We start from the raw sequence: 24,017 nt of genomic DNA, 5'->3' as shown, positions 1-24,017 counted from the left end.
GTCTGGTTCAGTCCTTATGGTCTGCATGTCCAGGCCTCTCTACCACTCAGACTTTCACTGGAGCAGCTAACCTCAATCACAGACAGTCAGACCTACTGCCCATCAACAAACACAACTTCAACTGGAGCTGTGACAGTGAAGGCTAGATTGTGTGTGTGTGTGTGTGTGTGTGTGTGTGTGTGTGTGTGTGTGTGTGTGTGTGTGTGTGTGTGTGTGTGTGTGTGTGTGCGTGCGTGCGTGCGTGCGTGCGTGCGTGCGTGCGTGCGTGCTTGTGTGAGTGTATTTGTCCTATTTCATACATGTACAAGTGTGTATTAATACGCATGTGTGAGTTGGATATGTGTTATTTGCATATCCCAACTATCCCATAGACACCCTTGGAGAATGGGGTCACAGCCAGGGTCTGCCATTATCAAGGCGACCCTGGAGCAATTAGGGTTAAGGGCCTTGCTCAGGGGCACATTGACAGGTTTTCCACCTTGTCGGCCTTTGTGTGTTTTTGTACCAGAACTCATTTTAAACGTTAATGGATGGCATGTTTCTTGGTCCAGATGTCAGTTTGGAAAGTAAAAGGATTCTTATATACCCCATGGTTATAGCGTGCCTGGGCTTAACTCTACTAATAAACATAAACTCCTTTCATTACAAACCCATTACAATTACATTACCAAGCATTAGAAATACATCTCCCTCTCTCAAGATGGATTATTGCTCAGATTATTAGCTATAATGATGAAATACCGCTCCATGTTAAAACAGACCAGGACATTCAGAAATGAGAAGGATTAATGAGAGCAGTTAAACTCTCTTTATCTGATCAAAACAAAGCTTTTACATCCATTTCTCCTACATGGTTTATCTGCTGGTCAACCACATGGACTAGTAGTAGTGTGAGCAGTGTATCAGACATCACCCAGTCACACATAGAACTCCAAGGGCTATGATTCACTTTCACAACCACACAAATTCATTCTGAACATCCCCCAAACAGCCTCTATAACGCTGAGATTGGTCAGACATTGGTCGCATTCCAAGCCTTGCATCAACCAATGGTTGTGTGCCATGTCAGTGACTGTGCAGTCGGGCATCAGATTTCAATTCAATTCAATTCAATTCGCTTTATTGGCATGACGTAACAATGTACATATTGCCAAAGCTTATTTAGGATATTTACAATATAAAAATAAATACAAATGAGAATCAAAATTGTCAACAGGACAACAGTAACAACAATAACCAAGGGTCAAAATAACCATACATTCATACATACATTCATACATTTCGCTGATATGTTAAATACCTATCCAGGCGTTGTGAGATTTGGCAGGGGTCTGCAAAGTAGTCTGCCTGGAACATACCCATTCCCTCTTTATCTAGGTCACAGAGAGACACTGCCTGTATAACGTAGACAGGGATTTGACTAAAAACAAGCATCTGGAAAACTCTGACCCTCACAATACCTGGCCCACAGCCCAGTCCTGTTCTGAGCCCCAGCAAGATCCCATCTCTCTCTCTCTCACTTTGCTTTCCCTCTCCCTCTCTCCCCATCTCTTTCTACTCCATCAAGGCAGTAATCAAGTCATTTAGCCATTGAGAATTTTCAATTAAAGAAAAGTACATATTGGTTTACAGTCTCCCTGAGGAGATGGTATACATTCCCTCTGTATACTAACTGTACATTCCCTGTATACTAACTGTATATTCACCCTGTATACTAACTGTATATTCCCCATGTATACTAACTGTACATTCCCCCTGTATACTAACTGTATATTCCCCATGTATACTAACTGTACATTCCCCCTGTATACTAACTGTATATTCCCCTGTATACTAACTGTATATTCCCTGTATACTAACTGTATATTCCCCCTGTATACTAACTGTATATTCCCCTGTATACTAACTGTATATTCCCCCTGTATACTAACTGTATATTCCCCTGTATACTAACTGTATATTCCCCTGTATACTAACTGTACATTCCCCCTGTATATTAACTGTATATTCCCCCTGTATACTAACTGTATATGCCCTGTATACTAACTGTATATTCCCCCTGTATAGTAACTGTATATTCCCCTGTATACTAACTGTATATTCCCCCTGTATACTAACTGTATATTCCCCCTGTATACTAACTGTATATTCCCCTGTATACTAACTGTACATTCCCCCTGTATACTAACTGTATATTCCCTGTATACTAACTGTATATTCCCCCTGTATACTAACTGTATATTCCCCTGTATACTAACTGTATATTCCCCTGTATACTAACTGTATATTCCCCTGTATATTAACTGTATATTCCCCCTGTATACTAACTGTACATTCCCCCTGTATACTAACTGTATATTCCCTGTATACTAACTGTATATTCCCCCTGTATACTAACTGTATATTCCCCCTGTATACTAACTGTACATTCCCCATGTATATTAAAAGTATATTCCCCCTGTATACTAACTGTATATTCCCTGTATACTAACTGTATATTCCCCCTGTATACTAACTGTATATTCCCCCTGTATACTAACTGTATATTCCCCTGTATACTAACTGTACATTCCCCCTGTATACTAACTGTATATTCCCTGTATACTAACTGTATATTCCCCCTGTATACTAACTGTATATTCCCCCTGTATACTAACTGTACATTCCCCCTGTATACTAACTGTATATTCCCTGTATACTAACTGTATATTCCCCCTGTATACTAACTGTATATTCCCCTGTATACTAACTGTATATTCCCCCGTATACTAACTGTATATTCCCTGCATACTAACTGTATGTTCCCCTGTATACTAACTGTACATTCCCCCTGTATACTAACTGTGTATTCCCCCTGTATACTAACTGTATATTGCCCCTGTATACTAACTGTATATTCCCCTGTATACTAACTGTACATTCCCCCTGTATACTAACTGTATATTCCCTGTATACTAACTGTATATTCCCCCTGTAAACTAACTGTATATTCCCGCTATATACTAACTGTATATTCCCCCTGTATATTAACTGTGTATTCCCCCTGTATACTAACTGTATATTCCCCCGTATACTAATTGTATATTCCATGTATACTAACTGTATATTCCCCCTGTATACTAACTGTATATTCCCCTGTATACTAACTGTACATTCCCCCTGTATACTAACTGTATATTCCCTGTATACTAACTGTATATTCCCTGTATACTAACTGTATATTCCCCCTGTATACTAACTGTATATTCCCCCTATATACTAACTGTATATTCCCCCTGTATATTAACTGTGTATTCCCCCTGTATACTAACTGTATATTCCCCCTGTATACTAACTGTATATTCCCCCTGTATACTAACTGTATATTCCCCCTATATACTAACTGTATATTCCCCCTGTATATTAACTATGTATTCCCCCTGTATATTAACTATGTATTCCCCCTGTATACTAACTGTGTATTCCCCCTGTATACTAACTGTATATTCCCCCTGTATATGAACTGTATATTTAAGGTGCTGTCCTATAGAGTGATCAGTATGAAGGTGGACAGCAGAGAGATGTGATTATAAGAGCTCCACTAGACTACAGACCTTTGAAGCCAGAGAGAGTAGTAAGCACACACACATGTAAAACACTGACACTCCACGCCAGAAATGTGGAAAATCCTGCAGTTAAAAATGTGAGATTGTTTCATAGTGTTGAATTTCAGGCTATATTCTATGGGCCAGGGGGATCAGTCGGGCTCACTTGGGATGACACACACTGCCTTCATGTGCTAAGCAGTGTGGAATACAGCAGAGAAATTATTCCTCTGGGACCACTGTTAGCAGCTGGCTCCAATGGCTCACATCTCTCTCTCTCTCTCTCTCTCTCTCTCTCTCTCTCTCTCTCTCTCTCTCTCATCACAACCTATTCCCTGTGTAGTGCACTACTTTTCATCAGCGCCGTGTGTAGTGAAGTGCACTACAAGAGGAATAGGGTGCCATTAGAGACTAAGCCACCAGTATACCCAGAATGCCTGTCAGGTCTACATAACATGGAGTTGAGAACCCTGTCTGAGAGGAATTACAGAACACTTCCATCACATTCCAAAGAGATGAATTCCAAACCTGTGAATCAGAGACGGCTGTTCAGCAATACCAACCTTCTCAAAACAAGGAAAATATGAACATGTGTGTGTGTGCGTGTTCGGGTCTCCTCAGGGACTGTTTTGAGGTTAAGACAGATCTGTTTGTTTGTGTATGAGGGGAAACAATGAGAGCATGGTGACTCATACAGACATCACTGATCTATCCCAGAGAGACAGGAGACAGAGAGCTAGCTGGGGCCATATTCACGTTGGTCTCTCTCTCTCTCTCACACACACACACGCACGCACACGCGCACACACACGCACACACACGCACACACGCACACGCACACACGCACACACGCTCACTCATGCACACACACACTTACACAGACACATCATCTGGGCCCTATGGAGCGCTGCTGTAGCCCATAGAATCAACATCTGGGAGCGGAGAGGGCCAGCTAACACAGCCTGGGAGTCAACAATAACATCCAGGCCTGCATTTGTGTAGGTGCGTATGTGTGTGTGTGTGTGTCCTCCATATATTGTCAGCTAGCTAAAGTACTGTACACATCTTTCCATTGATCAGCTGGTTTGGTTCTCTTATTCTCTGTCTCTATCCTGCTCTCAGCTCTCTCCTCCCTCCTCCAGTCTACCTCTCCTCCCCTCTCCTCCCCCTTCCTCCAGTCTACCTCACCTCAAGTCTACCTCTCCTCCCCCCTCCTCCAGTCTTCCTCTCCTCTCCTCCAGTCTACCACTCCTCTCCTCCAGTCTACCTCCCCCCTCCGCCAGTCTACCTCTCCTCTCCTCCAGTCTACCTCTCCTCTCCTCCAGTCTACATCTCCTCCCCTCTCCTCAAGTCTACCTCTCCTCCCCCTCCTCCAGTCTTCCTCCCCCTCCTCCAGTCTACCTCTCCTCTCCTCAAGTCTACCTCACCTCCCCCCTCCTCCAGTCTTCCTCCCCTCTCCTCCCCTCTCCTCTCGTCTACCTCTCCTCTCCTCCAGTCTACCTCTCCTCCCCCTTCCTCCAGTCTACCTCTCCTCCAGTCTACATCTCCTCCCCTCTCCTCAAGTCTACCTCTCCTCCCCCCTCCTCCAGTCTTCCTCCCCCCTCCGCCAGTCTACCTCTCCTCTCCTCCAGTCTACCTCTCCTCTCCTCCAGTCTACATCTCCTCCTCCCTCCTCCAGTCTTCCTCCCCCTCCGCCAGTCTACTTCTCCTCTCCTCCAGTCTACCTCTCCTCTCCTCCAGTCTACATCTCCTCCTCCCTCCTCCAGTCCTCTCCTGTTCTCTGACTGCAGTATGTATGTGTGTTGGGTTATTCCAGGTGATTAGACTGACCCAAGCATCAGTAATGTTCAAGAGCAGCTAAGAGAAGAGAAGAGAAGCTAATGAAACAACAACAAAGGAACAAACAATCATCAGAGCATGGTGATCTCACCAAAGTGTGTCTGTGTGTACACGTATCTGTCTGTGTGTGTGTGTGTGTGTGTGTGTGTGTGTGTGTGTGTGTGTGTGTGTGTGTGTGTGTGTGTGTGTGTGTGTGTGTGTGTGTGTGTGTGTGTGTGTGTGTGTGTGACCTGTGCAGCCGGTGGTTCCCTTGCGTACGGAGTAGCCCTTGTCACAGTGGCAGATGAAGGATCCCCTGCTGTTCTCACAATTCCCACTCAGACAGATGTTAGGGTTCAGCTCACACTCATCCACATCTAGAGAGAGAGAGAGAGAGAGAGAGAGAGAGAATGAGAGAGGGAGGGAGGGAGGGAGGGAGAGACCTGGACCACAAAACATCCAACAGAAGAAAGTACATATCCACCCAGCGTTTATTGTTCCATGTTTCTAACAGCCAGTGATGAGTGTATCACTACTTGTATAACTACTTGTGTTACTAGCTATACTACAGATCTCCCTGAGACAGCATGGAGTGGGCAGACATGTCCTTTCTCCTCAGACACACTTTCAGACCTAAAAATAAAACCTCCAGAAAGAGTCTTTATTCTGACCAAAAAAGGACCCCTGCACTGCCCTGCGCTGTGTGTAGACTTAAAGTGTGTGTGTGTTTACACTCAGTAAGATCCCTACTCTAACGCCAGTCTTACATCAGTCTTGTCATATTCTTCATATTTTACTCAGTAAAAATCAGACGTCTGAATGCCAAGCATTCCTACCTCATTTGACTGACACACACACACAGACACAAAGTCATATTATTTTCATGAGTCATCTTGGACAACCTTTATGCTAATATTATATTGTCAGGATAAATCAATAGAAATGTTGTTGTAAAAAGAGAAATAGTAGATTTATTGTGTTGCTGCCTGTTCCCCTGTGTGTCTGGAGGAACAGAGAACACTGGACATGTAAATCACAACTAACACTGTCACTGAATACATGTCTCACCGTTCAAAACGAACAACAATACTGAATACATGTCTCACCGTTCAAAACTAACAACAACACAGAATACATGTCTCACCGTTCAAAACTAACAGCAATACTGAATACATGTCTCACCGTTCAAAACTAACAACAACACTGAATACATGTTTCACCGTTCAAAACTAACAACAACACTGAATACATGTCACACCGTTCAAAACTAACAACAATACTGAATACATGTCTCACCGTTCAAAACTAACAACAACACTGAATACATGTCTCACCGTTCAAAACTAACAACAATACTGAATAGATGTCTCACCGTTCAAAACTAACAACAACACTGAATTCATGTCACACCGTTCAAAACTAACAACAACACTGAATACATGTCAGATCGTTCAAAACTAACAACAATACTGAATACATGTCTCACCGTTCAAAACTAACAACAATACTGAATACATGTCTCACCGTTCAAAACTAACAACAACACTGAATACATGTCTCACCGTTCAAAACTAACAACAATACTGAATACATGTCTCACCGTTCAAAACTACCAACAATACTGAATACATGTCTCACCGTTCAAAACTAACAACAATACTGAATACATGTCTCACCGTTCAAAACTAACAACAATACTGAATACATGTCTCACCGTGTGATACTAACAACAATACTGAATACATGTCACACCGTTCAAAACTAACAACAATACTGAATACATGTCTCACCGTTCAAAACTAACAACAATACTGAATACATGTCTCACCGTTCAAAACTAACAACAATACTGAATACATGTCTCACCGTGTGATACTAACAACAATACTGAATACATGTCACACCGTTCAAAACTAACAACAACACTGAATACATGTCTCACCGTTCAAAACTAACAGCAATACTGAATACATGTCTCACCGTTCAAAACTAACAACAATACTGAATACATGTCTCACCGTTCAAAACTAACAGCAATACTGAATACATGTCTCACCGTTCAAAACTAACAACAATACTGAATACATGTCTCACCGTTCAAAACTAACAACAATACTGAATACATGTCTCACCGTTCAAAACTAACAACAATACTGAATACATGTCTCACCGTTCAAAACTAACAACAATACTGAATACATGTCTCACCGTTCAAAACTAACAACAATACTGAATACATGTCTCACCGTTCAAAACTAACAACAACACTGAATACATGTCTCACCGTTCAAAACTAACAACAATACTGAATACATGTCTCACCGTTCAAAACTAACAACAATACTGAATACGTCTCACCGTGTGATACTAACAACAATACTGAATACATGTCACATCGTTCAAAACTAACAGCAATACTGAATACATGTCACACCGTTCAAAACTAACAACAATACTGAATACATGTCTCACCGTGTGATACTAACAACAATACTGAATACATGTCACATTGTTCAAAACTAACAACAACACTGAATACATGTCTCACCGTTCAAAACTAACAACAATACTGAATACATGTCTCACCGTTCAAAACTAACAACAATACTGAATACATGTCTCACCGTGTGATACTAACAACAATACTGAATACATGTCTCACCGTTCAAAACTAACAACACTGAACACGTCACATCGTTCAAAACTAACAACAACACTGAATTCATGTCTCACCGTTCAAAACTTACAACAATACTGAATACATGTCTCACCGTTCAAAACTAACAACAATACTGAATACATGTCTCACCGTTCAAAACTAACAACAACACTGAATACATGTCACATCGTTCAAAACTAACAACAATACTGAATACATGTCTCACCGTTCAAAACTAACAACAACACTGAATACATGTCACATCGTTCAAAACTAACAACAATACTGAATACATGTCTCACCGTTCAAAACTAACAACAATACTGAATACATGTCTCACCGTTCAAAACTAACAACAACACTGAATACATGTCACACCGTTCAAAACTAACAACAATACTGAATACATGTCTCACCGTTCAAAACTAACAACAATACTGAATACATGTCTCACCGTGTGATACTAACAACAATACTGAATACATGTCTCACCGTTCAAAACTAACAACAACACTGAATACATGTCACATCGTTCAAAACTAACAACAATACTGAATACATGTCTCACCGTTCAAAACTAACAACAATACTGAATACATGTCTCACCGTTCAAAACTAACAACAACACTGAATACATGTCTCACCGTTCAAAACAAACAACAACACTGAATACATGTCTCACCGTTCAAAACTAACAACAATACTGAATACATGTCTCACCGTTCAAAACTAACAGCAATACTGAATACATGTCTCACCGTTCAAAACTAACAGCAATACTGAATACATGTCTCACCGTTCAAAACTAACAACAACACTGAATACATGTCACACCGTTCAAAACTAACAACAATACTGAATACATGTCTCACCGTTCAAAACTAACAACAATACTGAATACATGTCTCACCGTGTGATACTAACAACAATACTGAATACATGTCTCACCGTTCAAAACGAACAACAATACTGAATACATGTTTCACCGTTCAAAACTAACAATACTGAATACATATCTCACCGTTCAAAACTAACAACAATACTGAATACATGTCACACCGTTCAAAACTAACAACAATACTGAATACATGTCTCACCGTTCAAAACTAACAACAATACTGAATACATGTCTCACCGTTCAAAACTAACAACAATACTGAATACATGTCTCACCATTCAAAACTAACAACAATACTGAATACATGTCTCACCGTGTGATACTAACAACAATACTGAATACATGTCACATCGTTCAAAACTAACAGCAATACTGAATACATGTCTCACCGTTCAAAACTAACAACAATACTGAATACATGTCTCACCGTGTGATACTAACAACAATACTGAATACATGTCTCATCGTTCAAAACTAACAACAATACTGAATACATGTCACACCGTTCAAAACTAACAACACAGAATACGTCACAGCGTTCAAAACTAACAACAACACTGAATACATGTCACACCGTTCAAAACTAACAACAATACTGAATACATGTCTCACCGTTCAAAACTAACAACAACACTGAATACATGTCACACCGTTCAAAACTAACAACAATACTGAATACATGTCTCACCGTTCAAAACTAACAACAATACTGAATACATGTCTCACCGTTCAAAACTAACAACAACACTGAATACATGTCTCACCGTGTGATACTATGTACATGTATGTGAGAGTTTACCCACACAACTCTACTGGGGGCTGTTAGGTAGTTGTAGTTCTTGAAGCAGTGGCGTAGTCCCACTCCTTCCCTGTTGTTTTGTATTGATTAGACAGCAAAGTGAATGACAGAGGGGAAAGGTAGGAGGAGAGGGGACAGGCTGTTCTAGAATAGCAGAGGGTCAGATTGGAACCCCACGCTCACAATGGTACATGTATTCTGGAGGCAGTGGCTTAGAGCGCTACACAGGTAGGTTAGTTACCCAGACAGGTCTTCATATCTTCAGAAGACATGAATCCATCGAAGCAGAGACACTGGTACTCTCCTGGGATGTTGGTACACTGGCCTCCGTCACATATGTCTGGACTGTCCTCACACTCATCAATGTCTGGAGGGAGACAGAATAACACATTCACTAGAACACTCATCAATACAACAGACACACATATGTCTGTAAGGACAGAAAAGGACAGAACTGTAGACAGACAGTCTGCTGAACATAGACCAGTTCACATTCATACCAGCTGAGGAAAGACATCTTGCATAGCTGCTCACCTGGCAACCAACAGTAAACAGGAGAAAACATGGAGAAATGGTAAGATTAGTCAACAATGTGCTTCTGTGTTTCTATTTATTGTACCATTTTGTATGATTTGGGCTGTTGTATCTCTCCCTGGTAACAGAGCCAATGGGAGTCATGTGTTGAGAGGGATGAGACCATTATCAAAGGAAATGATTCCCAGTACTCTCATAGGGCTCTGTCTGGAGGTAGGATGTCTATGTCTCTCTGTCTAGGAACACAGTGTATTTAAGTGTTATAGGGCTCTCCCTGGCTCCTGGTGAACAAATAGACAAACAGACTCAGGTTGGGTTGAAGTAGGGGTGAGAGGACAGAGAGAGAGAGAGAGAGTGAGAGATAGAGAGTGAGAGAGAGAGAGAGAGAGAGAGAGAGAGAGAGAGAGAGAGAGAGAGAGATCATCTAACAGTCCTACTGACCAGTGCAGGTCCTGAGGTCTGGCATCAGGGCGTATCCAGAGCGACAGCTGCACTCATAGCTCCCCTCTGAGTTGGTACAGAATGTCTCACAACCTCCATTCTGGATCGTACACTCATCAATGTCTGCATGGAGGAGGGAATGAACACACATACATGTTACTACACACACATCATAAGAATGAAACATAACTTGAGACATGGTCATAACTCTTCCTATCCTATACATCAAGCATTTCTGCCATTTAAGTCTCAAGGATTTGGTCGCCAAGGACGCAGACAAATCCCTATACTAGTTGAATAATAGAGAACTAACAGTGTAGTAGTTGGAACAGAGTTATCTTACCGACACAGGCCAGTCTGTCCTCTGTGGATTTATATCCAGTATCACAGGAACACTGGTAACGTCCAATCATATTCACACACTGACCGTTCCGACACAGCTTCTCACTCAGTTCACACTCATTAATATCTGTGGAACACAGACACACACACAGACACACACACACACACACAGACACACACAGACACACACACACACACACACACACACAGACAGACAGACAGACAGACAGACAGACAGACAGACAGACAGACAGACAGACAGACAGACAGACAGACAGACAGACAGACAGACAGACAGACAGACAGACAGACAGACAGACAGACAGACAGACAGACAGACAGACAGACAGACAGACAGACAGACAGACAGACAGACAGACAGACAGACAGACAGACAGACAGACAGACAGACAGACAGACAGACAGACAGACAGACAGACAGACAGACAGACAGACAGACAGACAGACAGACAGACAGACAGACAGACAGACAGACAGACAGACAGACAGACAGACAGACAGACAGACAGACAGACAGACAGACAGACAGACAGACAGACAGACAGACAGACAGACAGACAGACAGACAGACAGACAGACAGACAGACAGACAGACAGACAGACAGACAGACAGACAGACAGACAGACAGACAGACAGACAGACAGACAGACAGACAGACAGACAGACAGACAGACAGACAGACAGACAGACAGACAGACAGACAGACAGACAGACAGACAGACAGACAGACAGACAGACAGACAGACAGACAGACAGACAGACAGACAGACAGACAGACAGACAGACACACACACACACACACACACACACACACACACACACACACACACACACACACACACACACACACACACACACACACACACACACACACACACACACACACACACACACACACACACACACACACACACACACACACACACACACACACACACACACACACACACACACACACACACACACACACACACACACACACACACACACACACACACACCATTAACCAGGCCATTAAAAACAACCCCACCACTAAACACAGTTGTTCCATCTTGTCTCTGCATGTGGAGATGATTGTGAAGCTGTTGGACTATAGATCATCCTCCTCCTTTAGTCCTAGAGACTTCCCTTTCTAAATCAGCTACAAAACACAAGCAGAGGCAAGATGGGTAAGGATGAGTCATCAACTCTCACACACACTCATATGCACGCACACACACTCCAGTCTTAGCATAGCATCAGTCCATCCCAGTGCAGTCATTGGAGTAGCTAGTCTCCATAGCATGTCTGTATAATGTGAAGTGTTCCAGATGGTCATAGAACCAGTCCCACTCTACATACCTAGCTATCATCTATCACCCCAATACATCCCATACATTCATATACACATCCAGCCATTTAGCCCACACACACTGAGACACACACACACTAGGGTTTCATAGTTTCCAGAGAATCTACACATTTTTCTTCCTGAGAAAATGTCAAGAAATGACCGGGCATCCTGGTATTCCTGTTCAAACCGGATGTGCTGTTTAAAATAACATAACACCAGGGACATTCTGATAGGATTATACCACTGTCAATGAAAAACTCTGCACATGAATCTAACATTTTCTTTTTGTATTTGTTGCAATTGAATCAACTCAAAGTTCTCTCAGTCACCACACTATTTCATTGATGTGTCCTAGTTTTAAGGTAGCCTACACTCTTAATAAAAGGGTTTCAGGGTTCTTCAGCTGTCTCTGGTTGAAGGGGTTTTACCCAAAACCAAAAGGGTTCTACCTGAAACCAAAAGGGTTCTACCTGGAACCAAAAGGGTTCTACCTGGAACCAAAAGGGTTCTACCTGGAACCAAAAGGGTTCTACCTGGAACCAAAAAAGGGTTTCAGGGTTCTTCGGCTGTCCTTGGTTGCAAGGGTTTTACATGGAACCCAAAAGGGTTCTACCTGAAACCAAAAGGGTTCTACCTGGAACCAAATTGGGTTCTTCAAAGGGTTCTCCTATGGGCCAGCCAAATAACACTTTTAGGTTCTAAACAGCACCTTTCTTTTAAGAGTGTAGGCCTATGAATTACTGTTGGCCGACTGGTCAAATATTATGAGGTCTAGTGAAAATGACATTAGTTACCTTTGACTGAAAGCTGTGAGGCAGGTTGTTGGCCCTTTTCTCTCTCCATGCACCTGGCAACCGGGGGAATTTGGGAAGGTTGTGGCTGTTTTTACTTCATGATAACCGCTTATTGTGGTGACTGTCACAGGGAACATCAGATTCTCCGCTAAACAAACAGGCCTAGGCTAGCAGAGATCCAGCACCATGGATAGCGCAGTTGATCAATGGCCTGTGAATCTGACCAGTAGCCCACCGTGTACCCGCTTTTGTTCACATAACATCATGAAACAATGTTGCAAATGTCTATTTCCTCAAGCTCTTTTGGGGACACAGTGTATCAGCCGTTCTGTGATTAGCAACAGTTTATATATTGAGCCTCTGGCAGTGCCACACGTTAGTTTGGAGATTTGAATGTGAGATGGAGAATGAGGATGGACATTGTCTACCATAACTGCGCCGAGAGCCTGCACATATAGTAAGCAATTACATGTATAGAAGCCATTCAAGTAGCCTAACGGATGTTTTCTATAGGCGACTTTATGCTGAGTAAATATGGTAGGCTGCAAGTGTTGTGAAGACTGTTCTAATGTAGCCTATGAATGAAGCCAGAGAGTTGATATGTCTCATGTACATTTTTTGTATTTTTGCATCTTGGCTGATTTAGCTGTCTCTTTCTCTGCATATCCTCTCACCAGTAGTACCATGTTGAGGGATTCTTGGGGAGGTTGTGGCCTTCCTGATCTACTGCTGACCTGTATAGCCTGCAGGCCTACTTCCTGTGCTTTGAATTTATGGTGACTTTGTGTAAGCACAAGCGCACACACACACGCACGTACGCACGCACGCACGCACGCACACACACACACACACACACACACACACAAACACATACCAAGACCCACAACAGCATACATGCAGGGAAACACACATGCAGCCCCCATCTAGCCCACAGATACTTATTAGAGGAGAAATCTGCTGCTTCCTTAAAGTAGACAAGCCCCTGGCCCAGTCACATTACTGCACACTTCCTTCCTTCCTCTCTTCCTCTCTTTCTTCCTTCCTTCATTCATTATTTCCATCCATTTTTAATTAAACTGATCAGGTTGGGTTGATGAAACTAATACTGTAGGTCGGACTGTGTGCTTTAACCTATCCATCTACATACAGGTCAGTGAGGAACTCAAGAAAGGAAAGAAGAAAGGAAGGATGAAGCCTAGAAGTAATGGAACATAGGCCTATGTGACCCCTGGTCTCACACTGATGACCTCATCACTCACCGAGACAGGCGGATCCGTCGGGGGCGATCTCATGTCCGTCGGGACACACACACTGGAAGCTGCCCTCGTTGTTCACACACTCACCACCGCGACACAGCAGAGGGTTCCGCTCACACTCATCAATGTCTGGGAGGAGAGAACACAGAGCGAGAGACACACACACACACACACACACACACACACACACACACACACACACACACACACACACACACACACACACACACACACACACACAGAAAGAAAGAAAGAAAGAAAGAAAGAAAGAAAGAAAGAAAGAAAGAAAGAAAGAAAGAAAGAAAGAAAGAAAGAAAGAAAGAAAGAAAGAAAGAAAGAAAGAAAGAAAGAAAGAAAGAAAGAAAGAAAAAGAGAGAGAGTGAGAGTCACATACGTCAGACTATTTATCCATATTTTCTCATCTGTAGTCATTACTACTTTGTGGGAATAATAAATAGAATTTCACTCAGTCAGGAATGTGTTCAAAGACAACCCATAGCTATTACATTCATAAATAAAGAAATAAACCATTGAACATTTTCACAGATGTCAGGACATTATGACCAGTAATTGCATATAAAAGTGTCTGGATACTGGAGTGTGTGTGTGTGTGTAAATCAAGCAGTAAAATACAATTATCCAGAGAAAAATGGCACTGTGGGTTGAGAGTATAGGGAGTGATCTGAGCGTGCTCTAAATGTATGGCTGGTATTCCCATAAAGGCTGTAACACGCACACAGCACAGGCCTGGGGAGCGAATCACCCTCTCTTCCTTACACACACACACACACACACCGCACACGCACACGCACACGCACACACACACACAGACACGCACAGACACGCACACACACACACACACACACACACACACACACACACACACCACACACACAGACACAGACACACACACACACACACACAGACACAGACACACACACACACACACGGTGCCTGAGTACTGGGTCTGTAACAGGATGTCAGCATGGCAGGACTCCCCTGCCCTGATCCACTTCATAGAGCGTTTTAAAGGCCTGTGGCAGAGTTACGATGGAGATGGAGTTACTATGGAGATGGTTACTATGGGGATGCAGTTTCCTTATGTGTTATTATGTTATTATAGACTGAATATGTTTTCATCTGTCATGTACTCCACTATACAGTACTGATAGAGGTAGAATCTAGTACTGGGATGGGACAGCTGTCCAGATGTGTCCAGGTGTGTTCAGGTGTGTTCAGGTGTGTCCAGGTATGTTCAGGTGTGTCCAAGTGTGTTCAGGTGTGTCCAGGTGTGTTCAGGTGTGTCCAGGTGTGTTCAGGTCTGTCCAGATGTGTCCAGATGTGTCCAGGTGTTTTCAGGTGTGACCAGGTGTGACCAGGTCTGTCCAGTTGTGTCCAGCTGTGTTAAGGTGTGTCCAGCTGTGTTAAGGTGTGTTCAGTTGTGTCCAGTTGTTTCCAGGTGTGTTAAGGTGTGTCCAGGTGTGTGCAGGTGTGTTAAGGTGTGTGCAGGTGTGTCCAGGTGTGTGCAGGTGTGTTAAGGTGTGTGCAGGTGTGTCCAGGTGTGTGCAGGTGTGTCCAGGTGTGTGCAGGTGTGTGCAGGTGTGTTAAGGTGTGTGCAGGTGTGTGCAGGTGTGTTAAGGTGTGTGCAGGTGTGTTAAGGTGTGTTAAGGTGTGTGAAGGTGTGTGCAGTTGTGTCCAGTTGTTTCCAGGTGTGTTAAGGTGTGTCCAGGTGTGTGCAGGTGTGTTAAGGTGTGTGCAGGTGTGTTAAGGTGTGTTCAGTTGTGTCCAGTTGTTTCCAGGTGTGTTAAGGTGTGTCCAGGTGTGTGCAGGTGTGTTAAGGTGTGTGCAGGTGTGTCCAGGTGTGTGCAGGTGTGTCCAGGTGTGTGCAGGTGTGTTAAGGTGTGTGCAGGTGTGTCCAGGTGTGTGCAGGTGTGTCCAGGTGTGTGCAGGTGTGTTAAGGTGTGTGCAGGTGTGTCCAGGTGTGTGCAGGTGTGTCCAGGTGTGTGCAGGTGTGTTAAGGTGTGTGCAGGTGTGTGCAGGTGTGTTAAGGTGTGTGCAGGTGTGTTAAGGTGTGTTAAGGTGTGTGAAGGTGTGTGCAGGTGTGTGCAGGTGTGTCCAGGGGTGTTAAGGTGTATCCAGGTGTGTGCAAGTGTGTGCAGCTGTGTCCAGGTGTGTGCAGGTGTGTTAAGGTGTCTGCAGGTGTGTCCAGGGGTGTTAAGGTGTATCCAGGTGTGTGCAGCTGTGTCCAGGTGTGTGCAGGTGTGTTAAGGTGTCTGCAGGTGTGTCCAGGTATGTCCAGGTGTGTTCAAGTCTGTTTAGGTCCTCTACTCACCCATGCAGTTCTTCATCATCATGAAGCCGCTCTCGTAACCTTCAAAACATTCACACTCGAAGTCCCCACCTGTGTTCACACACGTGCCCTGACCACACAGGTCTGGAGAGATACGACACTCGTCGATGTCTGGGAGGAGAAACACCCACACACATGACACACACACACACACACACACACACACACACACACACACACACACACACACACACACACACACACACACACACACACACACACACACACACACACACACACACACACACACTGACACACACACACATGACACATCACAATTAGTTTCCAAAAACACATTAAGAGACATTGCATTGTGAGTAGAATTTTTGACGCACTGTTTTGACATGTACTATCTTGTGTGTCTGAAAGCTTTAGACGGAGCTCTAGATGTATGTTCTGTATGAGCTGTAGACTGACCTGTACAGTTCCTCTCATCAGAGTCCAGAGCGAAGCCGTTGTCACAGCGACAACGGAAACTACCGATGGTGTTCCTACACTTCCCATTGGAGCACAAGCTGTGGATCATCTTACACTCGTTTATATCTAAGAAAGAGGGAAGTAAAGAGGGATGGGGATAGAGAGAGAGATAGAGAGAAAAACAGAGAGAGAGAGAGAGAGAGAGAGACTTATTATCTATTTCACTTGCGATGGCAATGTAAACATGTTTCCCATGCCAATAAAGCCCTTTGAATCGAATTGAGAGAGAGAGAGAGAGAGAGGTTACAGCAGGTTTTTGAGTTTGTTCACCTGTTATTTTGTTGTCAATTCCCCTAGATTTTGCTCGCCTGAAGTAGAGTATATTGTGATAAATTGCAGGCCACACTACTTGCCTAGAGAGTTTTCAGCTATACTTTTCGTGGCTGTTTATTTACCACCACAGACAGATGCTGGCACTAAGACCGCACTCAGTCAGCTGTATAAGGAAATAAGCAAACAGGAAACCACTCACCCAGAGGCGGCACTCCTAGTGGCAGGAGACTTTAATGCAGGGAAATTAAAATCAGTTCTACCAAATTTCTATCAACATGTTAAATGTGCAACCAGAGGGGAAAAATTCTAGATCACCTGTACTCCACACACAGAGACGCGTACAAAGCTCTCCCTCGCCCTCCATTTGGTAAATCCGACCACAACTTTATCCTCTTGATTCCTGCTTACAAGCAAAAAGTAAAGCAGGAAGCACCAGTGACTCGGTCTATAAAAAAGTGGTCAGATGAAGCAGATGCTAAACTACAGGACTGTTTTGCTTACACAGACTGGAATATGTTCCGGGATTCTTCTGATGGCATTGAGGAGTACACCACATCAGTCACTGGCTTTATCAATAAGTGCATCGAGGACGTCGTCCCCACAGTGACTTTACGTACATACCCCAACCAGAAGCCATGGATTACAGGCAACATTCGCACTGAGCTAAAGGGTAGAGCTGCCGCTTTCAAGGTATGGGACTCTAACCCAGAAGTTTACAAGAAATCCTACTATGCCCTGCGATGAACCATCAAACAGGCAAAGCGTCAATACAGGGCTAAGATTGAATCATACTACACCAGCTCCGATGCTCGTCTTATGTGGCAGGGGTTGCAAACTACTACAGACTACAAAGGGAAGCACAGCCGTGAGCTGCCCAGTGACACGAGCCTACCAGACGAGCTAAATCACTTCTATGCTCTCTTCGAGGCAAGCAACACTGAGGCATGCATGAGAGCATCAGCTGTTCCGGACGACTGTGTGATCACGCTTTCCGTAGCCGACATGAGTAAGACCTTTAAACAGGTCAACATACACAAGGCTGCGGGGCCAGATGGATTACCAGGACGTGTGCTCTGGGCATGTGCTGACTATCTGGCAGGTGTCTTCACTGACATTTTCAACATGTTCCTGATTGAGTCTGTAATACCAACATGTTTCAAGCATACCACCATAGTCCCTGTGCCGAAGAACACAAAGGCAACCTGCCTAAATGACTACAGACCCGTAGCACTCACGTCCGTAGCCATGAAATGCTTTGAAAGGTTGGTAATGGCTCACATCAACACCATTATCTCAGAAACCCTGGACCCACTCCAATTTGCATACCGCCCAAACAGATCCACAGATGATGCAATCTCTATTGCACTCCACACTGCCCTTTCCCACCTGGATAAAAGGAACACTTAAGTGAGAATGCTATTCATTGACTACAGCTCAGCGTTCAACACCATAGTACCCTCAAAGGTCATCAATAAGCTAAGGATCCTGGGACTAAACACCTCACTCTGCAACTGGATCCTGGACTTCCTGATGGGCCGCCCCCAGGTGGTGAGGGTAGGTATCAACACATCTGCCACGCTGATCTTCAACACTGGAGCTCCCCAGGGGTGCGTGCTCAGTCCCCTCCTGTACTCCCTGTTCACCCACGACTGCATGGCCAGGCACGACTCCAACACCATCATTAACCTGTTGGGGCTAGGGGGCAGTATTTTCACGGCTGGATAAAAAAACGTACCCGATTTAATCTGGTTACTAATCCTACCCAGTAACTAGAATATGCATATACTTATTATATATGGATAGAAAACACCCTAAAGTTTCTAAAACTGTTTGAATGGTGTCTGTGAGTATAACAGAACTAATTTGGCAGGCAAAACCCTGAGACATTTTCTGACAGGAAGTGGATACCTGATGTGTTGAATTACCTTTAAGCCTATGCCATTGAAACACACAGGGGTTGATTAATGTTTTGGCACTTCCTATTGCTTCCACTAGATGTCACCAGCCTTTACAAAGTGTTTTGAGTCTTTTACTGTGAGATCTGACCGAACAAGAGCCTTGGAACGGTGATGGCCGATTAGACTCTGGCGCGCGAGTTCATGTTGGGTACCCTCGTTCCAATACGTTATAAAAGAGAATGCATTCGTCCACCTTGAATATTATTCATGTTCTGGTTAAAAAAGGCACTAATGATTTATGCTATACAACGTTTGACATGTTTGAACGAACGTAAATATATTTTTTCCCCTCGTTCATGACGAGAAGTCCGGCTGGCTTAGATCATGTGCTAACAACACGGAGCTTTTTGGACATAAATGATGCGCTTTTTTGAACAAAACTACATTCGTTATGGACCTGGGATTCCTGGAAGTGACATCTGATGAAGAGAATCAAAGGTAATGGATTATTTACATAGTATTTTCGATTTTAGATCTCTCCAACATGGCCGTTTGTCTGTATAGCAAAGCGTATTTTTCTGGGCGCAGTGCTCAGATTATTGCAAAGTGTGATTTCCCAGTAAGGTTATTTTTAAATCTGGCAAGTTGATTGCGTTCAAGAGATGTAAATCTATAATTCTTTAAATGACAATATAATATTTTACCAATGTTTTCTAATTTTAATTATTTAATTTGTGGTGCTGACTTGACTGCCGGTTATTGGAGGGAAACGATTTCCTGAACATCAACGCCATAGTAAACCGCTGTTTTTGGATATAAATATGAACTTGATAGAACTAAAAATGCATTTATTGTCTAACATAATGTCCTAGGAGTGTCATCTGATGGAGATTGTTAAAGGTTAGTGCATCATTTTAGCTGGTTTTATGGTTTTGGTGACGCCTGTCTTTGAATTGACAAAACATTACACACAGCTATTGTCAATGTACTCTCCGAACATAATCTAACTTTATGCTTTCGCCGTAAAACCTTTTTGAAATCGGACAACGTGGTTAGATTAAGGAGATGTTTATCTTTCAAAGGGTGTAAGATAGTTGTATGTTTGAAAAATTTGAATTTTGACATTTATTTGGTTTCAAATTTGCCGCTCTTGAAATGCACCTGCTGTTGATAGGGTGCACCACGGGTGGCACGCTAGCGTCCCACATAGCCCCAAGAAGTTACGTTTGCAGACGACACAATAGTGGTAGGCCTGATCATCAACAACGACGAGACAGCCTATAGGAAGGAGGTCAGAGACCTGGCCGGGTGGTGCCAGAATAACAACCTATCCCTCAACGTAACCAAGACTAAGGAGATTATTGTGGACTACAGAAAAAGGAGGACCGAGCATGCACCCATTCTCATCGACGGGGCTGTAGTGGAGCAGGTTGAGAGCTTCAAGTTCCTTGGTGTCCACAGCAACAACAAACTAGAATGGTCCAAACACACAAAGACAGTCGTGAAGAGGGCACGACAAAGCCTATTCCCCCTCAGGAAACTAAAAAGATTTGGCATGGGTCCTGAGATCCTCAAAAGGTTCTACAGCTGCAACATCGAGAGCATCCTGACTGGTTGCATCACTGCCCGGTACGGCAATTGCTCGGCCTCTGACCGCAAGGGTAGTGCGTACGGCCCAGTACATCACTGGTGCTAAACTGCCTGCCATCCAGGACCTCTACACCAGGCGATGTCAGAGGAAGGCCCTAAAAATTGTCAAAGACCCCAGCCACCCCAGTCATAGACTGTTCTCTCTACTACCTGTTCTCTCTACTACATGGCAAGCGGTACTGGAGTGCCAAGTCTAGGACAAAAAGGCTTCTCAATAGTTTTTACCCCCAAGCCATAAGACTCCTGAACAGGTAATCAAATGGCTACCCGGACTATTTGCATTGTGTGCCCCCCCCCCCCCCCTCTCTTTTTACGCTGGTGCTTCTCTCTGTTTATCATATATGCATAGTCACTTTAACTATACATTCATGTACATACTACCTCAATTGGGTCGACCAACCAGTGCTCCCGCACATTGGCTAACCGGGCGATCTGCACTGTGTCCTGCCACCCACCACCCGCCAACCCCTCTTTTACGCTACTGCTACTCTCTGTTCATCATATATGCATAGTCACTTTAACCACATCTACATGTACATACTACCTCAATCAGCCTCACTAACCGGTGTCTGTATGTAGCCTCGCTACTTCTATAGCCTCGCTACTGTATATAGCCTGTCTTTTTACTGTTGTTTTATTTCTTTCCTTACCTATTGTTCACCTAATACCTTTTTTGCACAATTGGTTAGAGCCTGTAAGTAAGCATCTCACTGTAAGGTCTACACCTGTTGTATTCGGCGCACATGACAAATAAACTTTGATTTGATTTGATTTTTATTGATAGGAGTAAGTAATATGGCAACGGAATTGGGTCATGTGTACCTTTGAGGACGGGCCTCAAGGTTTTAAAATGGAACGTGGCCGGATCTACCATTGAGAAAGGACCTGAAGGAGTATAAGAGGTAGGGGAAGGGACTAGGTTTGAAATAGAACGTATCCGGCCTACCTTTGAGGAAGGGCCGTCCATTAATGAAGTCTCCTCTGTTAGCGAAGCCGGGTCCCCTGGGACAGAGCTGGCTGTACTCCTGAGAGCCTTTCTCCGGACACTCGTCACATTCCGGGCCCCAGGCCACACCCACCGAGCAGCAGCACGCGTCCACACGGTGACGACCCGGGATAGGGGCTCCGCAACGCTCATCCTCGTGGCTCAGATAACACTGCTCTGTACGCAGGTCTGGAGGGGGGAAACATACGATAATATAATACCATAATGCAAAATGAAGTACATCTGGAAATGAAAGGCAATGACCCCATTTTGAACAGTGTAATGGACTAAAGTACCCATTAGCGTAGTGTTTGTGAACTACAGTACCCACCTATACATGTCCGTCCGGTGGCGTCGACAGTCATCCCAGAGGGACACTGGCAGATGAAGGAACCCACGGTGTTCACACACTTCCCATTGATACACACCCCCGGAAACACCTCACACTCATTAACATCTACAGGTGGAGAGAGAACACACAACCTAGACTCCATTAACAACAACAAGGCAATTAGAAACACCAGGTAAAAAATCTAGGTGTTATTTTAAATTCTGAACTCAATTTCGAATCACACACTGGGAATGTGACCAAAATAGCTTTTTACCACCTGAGGAACATTGCCAAGGTGCCGTCGTTTCTCTCTCAGGCTGATACAGAGACTCATCCATGCTTTTATTACAAGCAGGCTTGACTACTGTAATGCTCTCCTGTCTGGTCTACCCAAGAATGCCATTCGTCAACTGCAAAACATACAGAATAATGCAGCACGGGTACTGAACAAGACCAGACGGAGAGCACACACTACACCAGTTTTAAGGTCTCTGCACTGGCTGCCTGTGAGTTTAGGAATTCATTTTAAGATTATTCTATTGGTTTTTAAATCAATCCACAATTGTGCACCCCAATACATGTCAGACATGCTTTTAAGTTATGTACCCAGTAGGTCCCTCAGGTCCTTTGGCACTGGCCTTTCAACTATCCTAAGCCTAGGACCAAGAGGCATGGAGAGACAACCTTTAGTTATTATGCCCCCAGCCTCTGGATTAGCCTGCCAGAGAACCTGAGGGGAGCCAAGAGGCATGGAGAGACAACCTTTAGTTATTATGCCCCCAGCCTCTGGATTAGCCTGCCAGAGAACCTGAGGGGAGCCAAGAGGCATGGAGAGACAACCTTTAGTTATTATGCCCCCAGCCTCTGGATTAGCCTGCCAGAGAACCTGAGGGGAGCCAAGAGGCATGGAGAGACAACCTTTAGTTATTATGCCCCCAGCCTCTGGATTAGCCTGCCAGAGAACCTGAGGGGAGCCAAGAGGCATGGAGAGACAACCTTTAGTTATTATGCCCCCAGCCTCTGGATTAGCCTGCCAGAGAACCTGAGGGGGACCAAGAGGCATGGAGAGACAACCTTTAGTTATTATGCCCCCAGCCTCTGGATTAGCCTGCCAGAGAACCTGAGGGGGACCAAGAGGCATGGAGAGACAACCTTTAGTTATTATGCCCCCAGCCTCTGGATTAGCCTGCCAGAGAACCTGAGGGGGACCAAGAGGCATGGAGAGACAACCTTTAGTTATTATGCCCCCAGCCTCTGGATTAGCCTGCCAGAGAACCTGAGGGGAGCCAAGAGGCATGGAGAGACAACCTTTAGTTATTATGCCCCCAGCCTCTGGATTAGCCTGCCAGAGAACCTGAGGGGGACGAAACTGTGGACATCTTTTTAAAACACACATTTTTAGCTTTGCTATTCCTTAGGGTGCTTTTTAGTTGTTATGTTTTTATTGTTATTCTTTCGTTTTTTATCCTCTTATGTTTGTTGTGTAGTAAATATTTCAGTTTTTATTTTCATCGTTTTTTATTTGTTTTGTCTTGTGAAGAACATCGTGTTGCATTCCATGTCTGAAATATGC

At 43.9% G+C, this 24,017-nt stretch overlaps 1 protein-coding gene across 3 annotated transcripts in view; it reads right to left on the bottom strand.

Annotated features, from left to right (window-relative positions):
- LOC106595265 (fibrillin-1) overlaps positions 1 to 24,017 on the bottom strand; it is a 169,136-nt gene that overhangs the window by 76,264 nt on the left and 68,855 nt on the right. For all 3 annotated transcript variants that reach the window (XM_082957870.1, XM_082957869.1, XM_082957868.1), the window contains exons 24-32: positions 22,445 to 22,570; positions 22,075 to 22,302; positions 17,248 to 17,373; positions 16,813 to 16,941; positions 14,484 to 14,609; positions 11,077 to 11,202; positions 10,734 to 10,856; positions 10,000 to 10,125; positions 5,654 to 5,779 (exon numbers count right to left, since the gene is read on the bottom strand). In XM_082957870.1, coding sequence (XP_082813996.1) covers positions 5,654 to 5,779; positions 10,000 to 10,125; positions 10,734 to 10,856; positions 11,077 to 11,202; positions 14,484 to 14,609; positions 16,813 to 16,941; positions 17,248 to 17,373; positions 22,075 to 22,302; positions 22,445 to 22,570 — 1,236 coding nt within the window. The remainder of the gene's footprint in view (positions 1 to 5,653; positions 5,780 to 9,999; positions 10,126 to 10,733; positions 10,857 to 11,076; positions 11,203 to 14,483; positions 14,610 to 16,812; positions 16,942 to 17,247; positions 17,374 to 22,074; positions 22,303 to 22,444; positions 22,571 to 24,017) is intronic.

Source organism: Salmo salar, chromosome 11 (assembly GCF_965601325.2).
Source record: "Salmo salar chromosome 11, fSalSal1, whole genome shotgun sequence".
In the NCBI taxonomy this organism is placed as follows: domain Eukaryota; kingdom Metazoa; phylum Chordata; class Actinopteri; order Salmoniformes; family Salmonidae; genus Salmo; species Salmo salar.
The sequence above is the reverse complement of the archived record's forward strand: the minus strand, read 5'-3'. Positions and strand labels throughout refer to the sequence as shown.